We start from the raw sequence: 15,671 nt of genomic DNA on the forward strand, positions 1-15,671 counted from the left end.
GAGAACATTATGGAATAGATATAAACCTTGGCAACACCAACACTATAACCAGTGCTATTATTCGAGTGAGTGTTATCCAACTCTCAATCAGCTGATTCAACTTCTTTGCTAACATGAGCCAGTAGTTATCCTGGATGACCTCCCTACTATCCCTATGCAGCTTTATTCCTAAATATCTAACAGCTGAGTCACACCATCATAAGTGGAATTGGATTGTCTGTTGTTTATCTGGGTCAGTTATTGGAAATATCTCAGACTTTTACCAATTGATGTGGATGCCCGACATTCCACTAAAGCGAGTTATTTCATTAAAACTTAGAGAGAGATTCGTTCCAGGGCCCTTATTAATTAATAAGATGTTGTTAGCATATAACAAGATTACATTTTTGTATGGGAATATCATTCCCCATGTGAATGTGCACTATGCAGCCAGGTTGTGATAGCACAGCAAGAGAGAATAGCAGGGAGAACACAAGGTAACCCTGTTGGGTGTACCATCATCCCAAGCCTGAGTACCCACCAATGACTACACCACACACAGAGCTGTAAATCACACGTCTTTTTTCTTCAGCATGTACCAGTTTACTCCCACCTTCTAAACCAAGCTTTCATTACCTTCTATTCTAGCAATTATGTCATACTGCTATGGAGTTCACTTGGAGCCAAGAAAGTTCCGATATAAAACTTGCAAGACACTATGGTGGTCGTTCCAACCGTGGCGGTCGGCGGTGAAGCGGCGGTAAGACCGCCAACAGGCTGGCGGTCTTTTTTCATGTATTCTGACCATGGCGGTTACCGCCATGGCCAGCCGCTGCTTCACAGTTCCGACCGCCACGGCGGTAACGACCGCCGGCGGTATTCCAACCCGCCTGACCCTGGCTTACCGCCATGGATTTCATGCGGTCTGGGACCGCCATAAAATCCATGGCGGTAAGCACTATCAGTGCCAGGGAATCCATTCCCTGGCACTGATAGGGGTCTCCCCCAACCCCAACCCCCACCCCAACTCCCTCCCCTACCCCCCCACCACCCCTGCCACCTCCAAAAGGTTGCAGGACCCCCCTCCCCACCCCGATCCCCAACATATACACACACATACACGCACGCATTCATGCACACACTCATGCACATACACCCCCCCTGCATTCATGCACGCACACATGCACATGCACACACACCCCCGCATTCATGCACGCACACATGCACATACACACACCCCCCGCATTCATGCACGCACTCACACGCCCCCTCAACATACACACACGCACACCCCCATGCACGCACACAACTCCCAACACCCTCCCATCCCCCCTTCCCCACCTTACCTGTTTCGGTGATCCTCCGGGAGGGGACGGGACCCATGGGGGCAGCTCCGCCGACACCGCCACGCCAACAGAAAACCGCCACAGCGAATCACAGGTCGTGATTCGCTGGGCGGTGTTCTGTTGGCGTGGCGGTGGAGGTGGAGGTGGAGCTACCTCCACTTCCCCGCCTGCCGCCAGTATGGCTGTTGGCCGCTCTTCGTCCGGAAACGGGTGGAGCGCTGCCAGCAGTCAGAATGGCCCGTGCGGAAGACCGCCAGCACTGGCGGTCTTCCGTACGGCGGTCCCTCGGCGGTCGATTGAAAAGACCGCTGAGGTTGGAATGACCACCTATATCCCCCCACCCCTGTTAAATGAAAAATTCAAATGTTTTCAAAATCAGCAAAAATACACATAGACATAGACATATAGAAACATGTAAAATTATATCTCTTCGATCAATCCTCTTGCCGCTTTGATAAATTGACCCGATCTGGTTACTGGAAGCTGTAAATTGTCACCTTCAGTGTCAGGGATTATTAAGGATGGTGAAGAGGTAACAGCAGTCACTGAGTTTTCAGGTTCAGGCTTTCTTTCACCATTTTGAGTTACAGATGGTGAATCACATGCCTAAACTGAGAAGAGTCTCTGGTAACAGACTTTCCAGGGTGCTGGGCAGACACCACGTATCCCTTGGTAGACACCACTTGAAAAGGTTCAGCATCATATGGAGCATCAGATTTTCTTTTGGGCAGCTGTAGGGCGATCAGCAAATCTCCTCTTCTAAACAAGATGTCCTTTGCAAGCCACCTTTTGTCTTCATAAGCTTTCATTTTCTACTTTTATTATTTTGAAATTAAAGGGGGATCCACCACTTTTTAAATTATAGGGATAGTACTTTGTTCCACTCACTTACTATTTAAACTGTCAGTGCCTCCTCACTCTGGTCCCTAACTGCGTGGCACTGTGGGAAGAGCATGGACTGGTCACAGAAGGTGTCATCACAAATCCATATGCATTGACAACTCCGCATACTGAGGTGCACTAGTCATCAGCGCTAAATTTGTAAAAGAACAAGTGCTGGTGCCCAATGTTCTGCTAAGAAGCCTGGCAGTCTCAAATTCACCTCACATCTCTTTGATCCACTACCACACATTCCCTGCTCCTTTGTCTCACATTGCATGTTCCTGCTTTGTGCCTTTGTGGCGCGGTTTCCAACTTTATCATCCTCTGTGTTTCTACCTCTCTTGTTCATCTGAGAAAAAATAAGTGCAGGTCTGCAAAAATTAGTGCCACTGACTCCCACCGGCAACCATCAGCTCAAATTAAGCATCGATTAATCTTATTCCTACCATACCACATTATCATCTGTAATGCCTAAATAACACTACAGCAACGCACTTCTTTCAACACACCGGAGTGAATCCCAAACCCGGTGCAGAAAGAAAGTCTCTTCTGGTTACAAATGCTGTGGCAAGGAAGCAGAATGTGTTCTGGAGTACTAGAGCAGGTCTCATCTGGTGTGACAGAGGTTTCTTCCAGTTCCATCAGATGGATGCTCGCCACAACAGCAGCACTGATAAGTAATTTGGAGAAGAGTGGAAAACTGGGTAATCACAAGTCTTTGCCTTATTTCTCCTTTTTCTCACAGAACAATCGCTGTACTTGTGCCCTACTGCCCTGTGGAGCAAGCCTGCAAGGAAATACATTTTTTGCAGCGATAACAGTATAGCCAGAACTTCAGATGCTCTTTGGTACTGAGTGCTGTTTCTGCAGCTGGTGAGGTTGCACTCTGTCTTCGGGGCTGTGCTGCAGTTTGTAGCCTCACACCTGCACTGCACACAACAACTTCTGAATCACTGGAGGGCTAGTGCATGGTGCACAGTGGTGGTGGCTGGAGACAGAATTCTTTGTATCTTTTTGCTCATCGCTCCCTAAGTAACTTCAGATCCAGACACAGAAAATGTCATTTTTCAAAGTGCCTCACTCGCCAAAGTGCAAAGGACAGTCCTTTAGGCTGATGTAAAATGTTGCTTTAACTTCCAACATAGTCAATGGCTGAAGGCGGTTCACGTATTAACCCTTTCTTTTATGCTGTTCTGTTGATTGCTGCAACATGTTAATGACCTCTTTAACTGATCAATGGCTAAAAATACAATTTATACTTAATCTGACTATAAATCAATTGTCAAAGCCAATAGATCTAGCCTATGGGCAAGTTATTGGCTTTGCCAATCACGCGGGGCAGAGAACAAGAGGGCGGGTGCAGGTGGACAGTGGGATGGTGGATGGGGTGGAGAGGAAGTGCGGGTGGATAGGGGTGGAGAGGGAGGGCGGGTGTTATGGGAAATGTGGAGAAAGGTCGGGCAGATAAGGTAGTGAATGCGAGGGCAGATGGGGTGAAGAACAGGAGGTCAGATGAGGTGGAGAACGGAAGGGAGGGTGGGTGTTGAGAATGGAAGGTAGGTGGGGGTGGGAACAGAAAGGCCGGTGGGCCTGGAGGACAGGAGGGCCTGTGGATGGGGGAACAAGACAGTAAAATAAGTGTTATGAAGCTGCCATTGCTGGCTGCGTCACAGTGATTTTTTTTATTTCTGCCTGTTGGAGGGAGAAGAAGAAGCAGGGGTGGGCAGGTAGGAGCTGAGGAAGAAACAGGGTGGGTGGGACATTGAAAAAGAAACAGTGATGGGATGGGTGGGAAGGGAAGAAGAACCAAGGATGTGAAGAAGAAACAGGGAACAGGTGGGAGGGGAAGAAGAAGCAGGGACTGTAAGAGGAAACAGAAACCTCACAGAAGAAACAGGGATGGGGTGAGTGGGAGGATAAGAAGAAACAGGGTGGGTGGGAGGAGAAGAAACTGGGAAAAGATGTGGTGGGCGGTACATTGTCCTCCGCCTGTCTGTTGGCGGTGAACGCCGCAGGGTAGGTGGGTGGGCAGAGGATACAGAGATCGGGTGGGAAGGGAATAAGAAACAGGGATGAAGACAGAACAGGGATGGGGTTGGTGGTAGGGGCAGAAGAACTAGAGAAGGGGCGGGTGGGAGGGGAAGAAGCAACACGGTCTTACAAAGCAATATGGACAGGGGTGAGAGGATAAAGGAAGCAAAAAGGGTGGTGGTGGGAGGGTAAAAAGCACTATGAATGCGACTGTGAGGGCATGAAACAACAGAATTGGGAAGGGTGAGAGAGGAAGAAGAAACTGGGACCAAGGTCAGGGGTTGGGATAAGAAGCAACACAGACATCTAAGAAGGAACACGGATGGGGTGGAAAGGGAAGAAGCAACATGGGCATGGGAGGTGGGAGGGAGAGAAGCAAGAAACTAAAAAGAAAATTGTACTTAAAGAACAGCGCTAACTGTGGAAAGAACTTAATGCATTTGAAGCAATCCGTACTTGGTCTGGGCTCCTTCAGAAAGAATAGGAAGTGAAGAAGGCTTGCTCTTGTCAATTAGAAGGCAGCAAATGAGAGTGACAATGAAACCCACGAATTGTAAACAATGGTCGGGATCAAAGCCCCTATTTCGAAACACTTTTTCTTGCAAGCAAGAGCACAGGTGCTCATGCACATTCGCTTATGCAGACAAATCCTATAAAAGAATTTTGGTATAGAATTACTTTTAAAAAAGAAATAAAAATGTCTAAAAGTTTTCTGTCAGAATGAACATGGGACAAACTATGTCAAGAGATTTAAAGAGTTAACTACACAAAACTATAATATTTGTAGGCTGAACAATTCAGAAGGAAAGATATATTCCAGCTTTCTAGGGATTTCAAGAAGCTACACAAAAAATGAATGGGTCTGCAAATCAAATAGTGTAAATGTTACAATGTAATATTTCCTGCATATGTGTTTTAAATATACATTTTTAGATTTCAACACATTTTAATTTACCTCAGCTCTTGGCAAAACATGTGTGCATTTGTTTGGACAAGGCACTGGAAATCTTGGACAATAATTCTCCACATGAGTCTGAAAGAGAAGACAGGCATTCAGTAATACTAAACATGGACCTAAACATAGACAATGCAGATCACAATATCATAAGTAAGGTTTAGGGTACACATTTCTGATTAACTCAGACACCCTTCGTAATCCTATGGCGCCTACATTAACCATCTTTCTTGGAGCTTACACCAATCCTAAAATGCTCTTTTTAGGACAGATACCGAATATGTTAATATAATTTGATTTTTTTATAGTCAAAGTACAAATGTAATTCCCTTTAAAACAGAACCTGATTAGGGATGCAAAGCAATCCCAGAAAGATGTGACGTAAAGCCCCTAAGGTCTGACTCATCTGACTTTACTCTAGATAGGTCCAGGTGCCATTTTCAATCATGGGGGTTGCCATCTTTCTCCATTTAGGCTGAATCATCTTCATGTCTGCCATTTGACGCAGATGTTGTCTTCCCTTAAACTTTCTAAGAACTGTGAAAGTTTCAGGTCATCTGACTGATGATATGGATATAACACCTGATGGGACATAAGTCTTAGTCAAGTGTCTACTTCTCACCATGTCTAGATCAAATAAGAACAAAGTCTAGACATATAGTCAACACAATGTAATCTGAAATAACGTCCTCTTGTGTCAGAAGTTCTAATTTCTGATAAGATTCATAAGGACTGCCATTTGACCATTTAGAAGAGAGGTCCTTCACCCAGATTATCACCCGAGTTTCTCACATACCGCAACAAAGCTGCTACTGAAGCACATGTGTGCCCTTTAAAGGAAACACTGTCTTCACACCTCCGCGGATAGTGACAGCTTAAGTGTCAACAAGGTACACAGTGCACCACTTCTCCCTAAGAACCTCCAGACTGCAAGTTGCTCTGCTTCCCATGCTCTCTCAGTGTAGTGCACAGAAGCAGATTTTAGGGTGTTAGGGTTGAGATAACATTTTGAACAATGTTTGAAATGTTAATTTTATTTTCATTTCTCACAACATGCTAGTGTTGCTGTTTTTATGCTATCCTGTGTATTTGTTTTAGATGTACAGGGAAACAGGTTATTCCTTTCATACTGAACACTTAGGTGGTCATTATGACCCTGGCGGTATTATAACCGCAGGGCCAAAATGACGGGAGCACCGCCAACAGGCTGGCGGTGCCTCCCGGCGTATTTTGACCACGGCGGTAGTGCCGCGGTCGCACCGCCGGGGCCGGCGGTTTACCACCACAATGGCCCCGGCGGATGCAATCCGCCAGGGCAGCGCTGCTACCGCCAGCCTGTTTCTGGCGGTTTGCACCGCCAGGAAGAGGCTGGCGGTAAGGGGTGTCCTGGGGCCCCTGCACTGCCCATGCCACTGGCAAGGGCAGTGCAGGGGGCCCCTAACAGGGCCCCGGCCAGCTTTTCCGACAGGTGCAACTGCACCCATTGCACGGCCGCAACACCGCCGGCTCCATTAGGAGCCGGCTCCTATGTTGCGGCCTCATCCCTGCTGGGCCGGCGGGCGCAAACTTGGTTTGCGCCCACCGGCCCAGCGGGGATGTCGTGATGGGGGCGGCGGGAGTGTGGCCGCATTGGCGGCCGCACGGCGGTTACCGCTTGGCGGGCGGCGGTAGCCGCCCGCCAATGCCGTAATGACCCCCTTAGTGTCTATTCTTCTTATTGGGGGTGTGTGTGTGTGTCATTGTGAATAATGAAATGGACTTGTTTCTGTTTACACAGTGCCCCTGATCCATTTATAAGGATTGTTATTAACCCGAAAAGCAATGATGCAAAAAGTCAGTCTACATAACAGATGCAATACTAGATGCATAATGCACAGAACAACAAAGGATGTTTTAGGTGGGCATCCGTCTTCTTACTCTGACCTCCAAACAACCTCAGTGTGCGCTCATACTCAGGCAATGTCTGTTTCTGCCCCACAGCCCACACAGAATGTGCCAGAGAAGATGGTCAATGTTATTCAAGAGTGCAGTGCAAAGGATGGCCAGGAATTTTACGATCAACCCAGAACAACCGCTCAGACATAGGGTCCCCATTGGCAGATTAATTTTTAACTAATGTTGGACTCTGTAAGAAATGCAATTATTAGTTAAAGGGTTAAGTATTAACCTCATGTAAAAACCACAGTCCTTGTCAGGGTGAACCAGTAAAGTCACTAAATAAACCTAAGTTAATCCTCCTGGCAGCTGTAGCACAGAACAGACAGGGATAACTTAAAGGCAATGTATAAAGTATTTATATAGTACTAAAAAGTTATAAAGCTGGAATGCAAAAGAATAAATATCCCAAAACGAATGAGAAAACTGGAGTGCAATTTAATAAATGACAAAATGACATAAATCCAATAAGCGGAACCAGAGATATGAATTTTTAAAGTTTTAAGAAGACATAGGCACTCATTACAACCCTGGCGGTTAGTGTTAAAGCGGCGGTAATACCACCAACAGGCTGGCGGTAAAAAAAATGGGATCACGACCACGGCGGAAACCGGCAACACATACAGCCACTTTAACACTCCGACCGCCACAGCGGTAGCAACAAACACCGCAGTGGTCACCGCCAACAGACAGGCGGAGGACAATGTACCCTCCACCACATCACAACCCGCCAATCCGCCAGCTTTTCCGGGGCGGCACCAATGCCATCAAAAGCACAGCAGAAACAATCTATGGAAGGGAAACCACTCACCGCTCGACACTCAACAAAGAACCAGGACACCATGGAGCCCGAGCTGCAGGTCCTGCCGAAGCTGGTCTACCTCCTCATCCACAAGGAATATCAAAGGCGGCGGCGATGACCACGGTGAGTACTGCACCTAGCACACAGGGGACGGGGGGAGGAAAAAGAGTGACACACACACGCAACATGCAACACCCCCACCCCACCCTCACCCACAACACCATACACACAAACACATGCAACAACAGTACATTTACACCCCATTACCCTCTGGAAGAACGCAAGGACAAAAGGAATTGAGTGAAATAAGTGATATATTGAAATATGCAGATATACGTAACAAATAGAAAAACACTATATACAAATATTTACAATATGTACAGAAGGCCGTACACTGTCCTTTGCAAATGTACGTGGCCCACTGCGCCAAAAATCATGGGCCAAGCCCACACTTGACTCCTGCCTCAATACGGAGAGAACACTGCAGGGGCATCAGGTCGAAAACACAAGGCACCTCAGGGGTACGGGGAAGAGAGGGGGCACCTCAGCCGGAAGATGGTACTACGCCACTGCTCCTCGAGAGGGCTCCATGCCCACAGCGATATCCTGCGGAGTGCAAAGCCACAGTCTCTCTAGTGGGTGCTTTGCCCACTGCTTGGTCCTGGGGAGTGCAAAGCCACAGTCTCTCTAGTGGGTGCTTTGCCCACTGCTTGGTCCTAGGGAGTGCAAAGCCACAGTCTCTCTAGTGGGTGCTTTGCCCACTGCTTGGTCCTGGGGAGTGCAAAGCCACAGTCTCTCAAGTGGGTGGTTTGCCCACTGCTTGGTCCTGGGGAGTGCAAAGCCACAGCCTCTCTAGAGGGTGGTTTGCCCACTGCTTGGTCCTGGGGAGTGCAAAGCCACAGTCTCTCAAGTCTCACAAGTGGATGCCCTCTTCCATTGGTTCGGGAGGGGGCCTTGTGCCAGTATGCTTCATCCTGCAAAGGATAGGGAGAGTGGATGTATTTCTCCACTGGTTCTGGAGGGGGCTTTGTGCTCAGTGTGCTTCATCCTGCCAAGGATAGGGTGAGTGGATGCATTTCTCCACTGGTTCTGGGGGGGCTTGGTGCCCAGTCTGCTTCATCCTGCCAAGGATCGGGAGTGGATGCCTTTCTCCACTGGTTCTGGAGGGGGACTTTTGCCCAGTGTGCTTCATCCTGGCAAGGATAGGGTGAGTGGATGCATTTCTCCACTGGTTCTGGAGAGGGCTTTGTGCCCAGTGTGCTTCATCCTGCCACGGATAGCGTGAGTGGATGCCTTTCTCCACTGGTTCTGGAGGGGGCTTGGTGCCCAGTCTGCTTCATCCTACCAAGGATAGGGTGAGTGGATGGCTTCTTCCACTGGTCCTGGAGGGGGCATTGTGCACTGTGATGCAGATCTTGGGGAGTGCAAGGTCACAGTCTCTCTCCTGAGTGTCACACCCGCATGCTTTGCAGGGGCCAGGACGCACAACAGGCCTCGGAGGCAGGACTACACACTGTCCGCCGGCGGTGACGGCTGGTCAGTGGTGGCAGTGGCGGTGCTGGTGTCGGTGCTGGCAGTGCTGGGGGGAGGCTCCAGCCCATCCCCTGCAGCCTCCGTCGGCACCCCACTGGGCCTGCTGCTGCTGGTAGTGGTGCTACTGTCAGCAGTGCAGGTGGCGGTGCTCTTGGCGCTGCTTGCGGCGGTGCTTGCGGCAGGGCTGCTGGCGGCACTTGCCGTGGTGCAGGTGCCGGTGCTGCCAGTGGTGGAGGGAGGCTCCAGCCCTTCTCCTTCAACCTCGGAAGGCTGCCCACTGGGGATGTTGCTGCTGCTGCTGACAGAAGTGGTGGCAGCAGCGGGGATGCTGGTGGCGGGGCTGGCGGTTCTGCTGGTGGGCACCAGGGCATCACCTGCATCCTCCGTCGGCTGAAGTGCCTTGCCTTTGGTTTTCTGCCCCTTCCTCACCTTGGCTGATGCTGTTTTGCCCTTGGCTCTGTCAGCTGGAGGTTTGGAGGAGGCCTTGCTGGGTGGGACGTCATCCATGCCCCTGCTGCATGCTGGCCCCTTTTTCACCTTGGCAGGTGGTGGTATGGTTTGGTCCTTTGCAGGGGTTGGTGGTACACTGGCTTTCCTGACGGGTGCCCCCTTTGAGCCTCTGGGAGCAGCAGGGTCCACATTGGACGGTGACTTGGTGGCTGAGGTGCTGGGCTGGGTTCTGGACACCCTGGCCCGAGGGGAATGACGGGGGTAGGGGTAGGGAACAGGTCAATGTTAGCTAGGAAACATTTTTTAGACACACTGGGGCGGGATGAGGGAGAGGGTGTGGGAGTAGAGGAAGAGGAAGTGGATGTAGGAGGTGTCTGTCTGCTGAGTTTGGGTGAAGGTGCATGTGCTGGATGCTGTTGTGAGGTGGATGGCTGTTGAGTGGGTGTGTGCTTGCGTTTGTGTACTTTGGGACGAGGGGTTACAGACACAGTGGGAGAGGACACAGGGGACGTGTGTATGGTTGTGTGGGTGGTGATTGCTCGTGAGGGGTGTGTTGTGATGGGCGTGCTGGTGATGGCGGTAGTGGATTAGGATGCAGTGCACGCAGGTGTGAGTGGAGATGATACTGGGAGGGAGGTGGACGAGGAGGAGGAGGGGGACACAGTGGAGGCAGTGGATGTTGCTGTGTCTGCATGGGGATGGTGCTTGTGTGAGTGCCTGTGGGATGATGTGTGGTGCTTGTGTTTGCCTGAACCACTCCAGTGTGTTGTCTTGTGTGCATGCTGGTCCAAAGATTTGCTCGGCAAAGGCTGGGGCTGAGGGGATTGGGACTGGGTAGAGGAAGTTGGGGGGGAGGATAGATATAGGGACAATGGCTGCCATCAGTGCTGAGACCAGAGCCTGAAATGCTCTCTGTTGGGTTGCCACGCCAAAGTGAATGCCCTCCAGGTATGCATTTGTTTGTTGCAAATGCCTCTCGACACCCTGGATGGTATTCAGAATGGTTGACTGCCCAACAGTGAGGGATCTCAGGAGGTCAATAGCCTCCTCACTGAGGGCAGCAGGGCTGACTGGGGTAGGGCCCGAGGTGCCTGGGGCAAAGGAGATGCCCACCCTCCTGGCTGAGCGGGCACGGGAAACACAGTGCTGGTAGGGGGGGTGGCGGCTATACCTGTTGTTGGGGTGGGCACAGAGGTGTCCGCCACCACCAAGGAGCTCACATCGGAGGAGGAGTCGCTGTCTGTGGTGTCCCCTCCTGTCCCCGTTGTGGAGCTCCCCTCGCCCTCCGTCCAACTGGTGCCCTCACCCTTGGTGGATTCGGCCTCCAGGCCCATGTGGGATGCAGCTCCCTCCGTCGCCGGTGCCTCTGCTCCTCTGCCAGATGATGCTAATGCACATAAGGACAGGGTGACAAAACAAAAAGGGTGGGAGAGACAGAGGATACACTTGGTCAATGCCAGCAACACCATTACCGTTGGCGGGCACAACACACAGGGAGCAGCCCTATCGACTAGGCCATGCCCAACCAGTTCCTAAGATAGCCACCAGCCCATGGGGCACAATGCCTAACGCCGTCAGCTGCACCCCAGAAACCCAAAGGACTCTGCACAGTAGTAGATGCCCACTAACACTATTGGTGTAGGTGTGCCTCAGAGCCTGCCCAACAAGGGACCTACCCTGCCATCTTCGCCCTGGCCTAGGGGCACCCATAGCCCCCACCCAGGTAACTCCTAACGCGCGCACAGCAGGAGTCAGATTCAGTACTCACCCCCTTGTGGCTGCTGTGATGCCTTCAAGCACCCATCTGGCTCCGGATAGGCCACCGCCAGGATGCGGAACATCAGGGGGGTCATGGTGCGACAGGCATCCCTTCCTTGTTGGGAGGCCAGCCACACCTCTTGTGGCAGTGGATGCTCCGCCTGTCAAAGACCCCCAGGGCCCGCACCTCCTTGGCGATGGCATGCCAAATACCCTTTTTCTGGTGGGCACTGACCTGCAGGGAAAAGACAGCAGAAAAGGGAATTAGTCACCCGTCCGGACCGTCACACTCATTGTCCACAAGATCCCACCCATCCACTGGTGCACATACATTGACCACCTTACATGCTGCACTCTGGCCAGGACCCCTCAGCTCCCCCCAACATGTGGCTTACACACACAGCACTCCAGACATTCATGGCCCACGCATCATGCTCACAGTGTACTCACCTGTTTGTCTGGAGGACCGTAGAGTAACGTGTACTGTGGTAGGACCCCATCCACCAGTTTCTCCAACTCCTCCGCAGTGAAGGCAGGGGCCCGTTCCCCAGACACTCGAGCCATTGTTGCTTCCAGACACAGGTCACAGCAGCACTTGCAGTGTAGGTCCTCTCCTGTTGATGGTCAGGTAGCAAGGGAGTGGATAGATGGTGGTGACGTCCGCGGCGGTGCGTACCGTCGCTGCCGGCGTACATCGCCATTGGCTCCTGGAACCCATAGGGCCCAATGATAACCAATGCGAAGTTCTGCGGCGGTCATCAACTGCCTACCGCGAAGGGCGCACAACACCAGCGCAATTACCTCATTTCCACTTGTCCCTCCTCACAGGTCAGGCATCCACCATTTCAGGGGGCCACAGGGCATGGCATATAACTGCGTCACAGCAGATATTGGCACGGCAAATGACTTTAGGATTCACATTTTGTTTCTGTAAAGTGAAAAAAACAGCATTAGTGCAATAGATGTGGGAATGTGACCCTCTGCTCACTGTTCTCTTCCATAGGCTCCAACCGCTGAGGCTGCATATGAGATGGGGGCATCCTCCGGTGTACGGACCCCTGATGGACCTTGCAACAATGGAGGACAGACACATTATCATTACCTACAGGCTTGATCGTGCCACAATCCAGGAACTGTGTGCCCAATTGGAGCCAGACCTGATGTCAGCTATCCGGCAGCCCACTGGTATCCCCCCTCTAGTGCAAGTTCTGTCAGTGCTCCATTTCCTGGCAAGTGGTTCCTTCCAAACAACAGTGGCCATGGCATCAGGGATGTCACAGCCAATGTTCTCTAACGTGTTGACCACAGTGTTGTCAGCCCTGCTGAAACACATGCACAACTACATTTTGTTCCCCTAGGTGGAGGATTTGGCCACAGTGAAAGCTGACTTTTATGCCCTGGGACATATCCCCAACATCATAGGTGCCATTGATGGTACACATGTGGCATTTGTCCCCGCCCCCCGGAGAAATTAGCAAGTTTTCAGGAATAGAAAAAGCTATCACTCTATGAATGTGCAGATGGTGTGTTTGACGGACCAGTACATCTCCTGTGTGAATGCCAAATATCCTGGCTCTGTGTATGACGTCTTTATCTTGAGGAATAGCAGCATCCCATGTGTGAGGGCCCAACTCCAGAGGCACCGGGTGAGGCTAATATGTGAGCCCAAGGTCCCCACACAGTATGAGTAGGTGTCTGGGTATGGGGTTCTCCCTAAGGGTTAGTGTGTGTCTAACAGGTATCCCTCGATATTTGCAGGTGACTTTGGTTAACCCAACCTCTCATGGCCACTGGCCCCAGTGAGGAATGCCAGGACAAGGGCAGAGGAACGTTACAATGAGGCACATGGGCATACAAGGAGGATTATAGAACGGGCCTTGGGCCCCCTGAAGGCCAGATTCCGGTGCCTCCATCTGACTGGTAGATCCCTGTACTACTCACCCAAGAAGGGGTGCCAGATCATCGTTGCCTGTTGCATGTTGCACAACCTGGCCGTGAGACGCCAGGTGCCTTTTCTGCAGGAGGATGAGCCTGGAGATGGTGTTGTGGCAGCAGTGAAGCCTGTGGACAGTGAGGAAGAGGAGGCAGAGGAAGAAGATGTTGACAACAGGAGCAACATTATTCTGCAATACTTCCAGTAACACACAGGTAATACACTGTACGTTCATATTACATTTCAGTTAACTGTTGGGCATTGTACAAGACAGCCTCTTACCCTATGTCTCTGGCCACTGACTTTACCCTTTGCCATCTCTATTTTCAGATCCCTGTGCCACACTCTGGTTCCTGCTATGTGTACTGCTGCCCACTACAGGTCATACCAATGTATTTATAACTGGACATATGGATTGAAAAGTTTTCAGCTTGTTCACCTAATACATTCTGCAATCAATTGACAGACTCCGTACTTGTATTTGGTCCAAGGGTGTTTATTTCAGTGCTCATAAGTAGAGGTGGATGTGCAATAGGCAGGGGTGATAGTGGAGGAAGGTCCTGTTAGAGTCCAGTCTCTTGGTATCACAGGTGCATTGTCCAAGGGAGCTTAGGAAGGGGAGTAATAGCAGTTCAAGGTGGACAGGGTGACATAGTGGGACAGAAGGGTGACAATCAGGAGAGTCTTATTTCCTGGCTGGGGTCCTGGCAATGTTCTCTGTCTTCTGCCTGGATCGCAGGGACCGTTTGTGGGGTGGTTCTCCTTCTGCAGGGGGTGGGAAGAAGGTGGCCCGTTGGTCCTGTGGCGTTGCCTCCTGTCCACTAGCGCCAGCGGAGGTGGAGGGCTGTTCATCTGTGTGGTTAGTGTAAGGGGCCCGTTGTTGTGCCATAGCCTCCCTCATGGTCTTGTCCATGTCACCCAGCACCCCTGCAATGGGGACCAGGATGGTGTAGATGTTTGTTAGGTCATCCCTGGTCCCTAGGTACTGTACCTCCTGCAGCCGCTGGGTCTCCTGCAGCTTGGCCAGTATCTGGCCCATGGTCTCCTGGGAATGGGTGTATGCTCCCGGGATGTTCGAGAGAGCCTTGTGGAGAGTGGGTTCCCTGGGCCTGTCCTCCCCCTGTCGCACAGCAGTCTTCCCAGCTTCCATGTTGTCCTGTGACTCTGTCCCCTGAACCGTGTGCCCACTGACCCCAGGTCCCTGATCGTCCTGTGTTTGTGGGGTTGCCTGGGGTCCCTGTAGTGGTGGACACACTGCTGATTGACGTGTCCTGGGGACAGTGGTATGGGCCTGCTGGGTGGGTGCTGTGCTGGTGTTTCCTGAGGGGGGAGGCTCTGTGGTGGGTTGGTACTGTAGCAGGAGAACCGACTTTCCAGAGGTCCCTGATGGGCCAGGTTGGTCATCCTGATCCAGGCGTGCAGAGCTGCTGTCATCACTGTGGGCCTCTTCAGGGGGTGGACTGGTTGTAGCTGGCACCTCTTCACCGGTGACTTTGAGTAGGGGTCCTGTGGGGATGCAAATGTAGTGTTGATGTATCTGCGTGTGCCATCTTGTGCATGGGTGTATTTTCCTGTATGGTTGTGATTTCCCTGTCAGCTTGGCCTTGTGTTCGTGGTGGTTTTGTGGGCTGGGTGAATCTCTGTGATGGACATGCTGTGGTGATGGGTGTCCATGCAGGTCTGTGATGGGTGTCCATGCATTGGTGTTGCATCCAGGGCTTGGTATTGGGATGGGTGGGTTGTGATGGTGGGGTATATGTGAGGTGGTGGAGTGATGGGGGTGAGGGTAGGGGTAGGAGTTTGTGATGGCATGCAGGTAGGGTGGGGGATTTAGTAGTAAAGATTTGACTTACCAGAGTCCAGTCCTCCTTCTACTCCTGCGAGGCCCTCAAGATGCATTATTGCCAAGGCTTGCTCCTCCCCTGTTGTTAGTTGTGGGGGAGGAGGTAGGGGTCCACCGCCAGTCCTCTGTACTGCTACCTGGTGTCTTGCAACCACGGAACGCACCTTTCCCTTGTTCTTGGGTGCTGTCCCATGGCGTTGAACCTGTCCATGATTATCCGCCAT

At 51.3% G+C, this 15,671-nt stretch overlaps 1 protein-coding gene across 2 annotated transcripts in view; it reads right to left on the minus strand.

Annotated features, from left to right (window-relative positions):
- The window catches only part of TRAF5 (TNF receptor associated factor 5), a 261,574-nt gene that overhangs the window by 87,231 nt on the left and 158,672 nt on the right, over positions 1-15,671 (minus strand). For both annotated transcript variants that reach the window (XM_069233948.1, XM_069233949.1), the window contains exon 6: positions 5,194-5,271. In XM_069233948.1, coding sequence (XP_069090049.1) covers positions 5,194-5,271 — 78 coding nt within the window. The remainder of the gene's footprint in view (positions 1-5,193; positions 5,272-15,671) is intronic.

The sequence above is a fragment of the Pleurodeles waltl genome, chromosome 5 (genome assembly GCF_031143425.1).
Source record: "Pleurodeles waltl isolate 20211129_DDA chromosome 5, aPleWal1.hap1.20221129, whole genome shotgun sequence".
NCBI lineage: Eukaryota > Metazoa > Chordata > Amphibia > Caudata > Salamandridae > Pleurodeles > Pleurodeles waltl.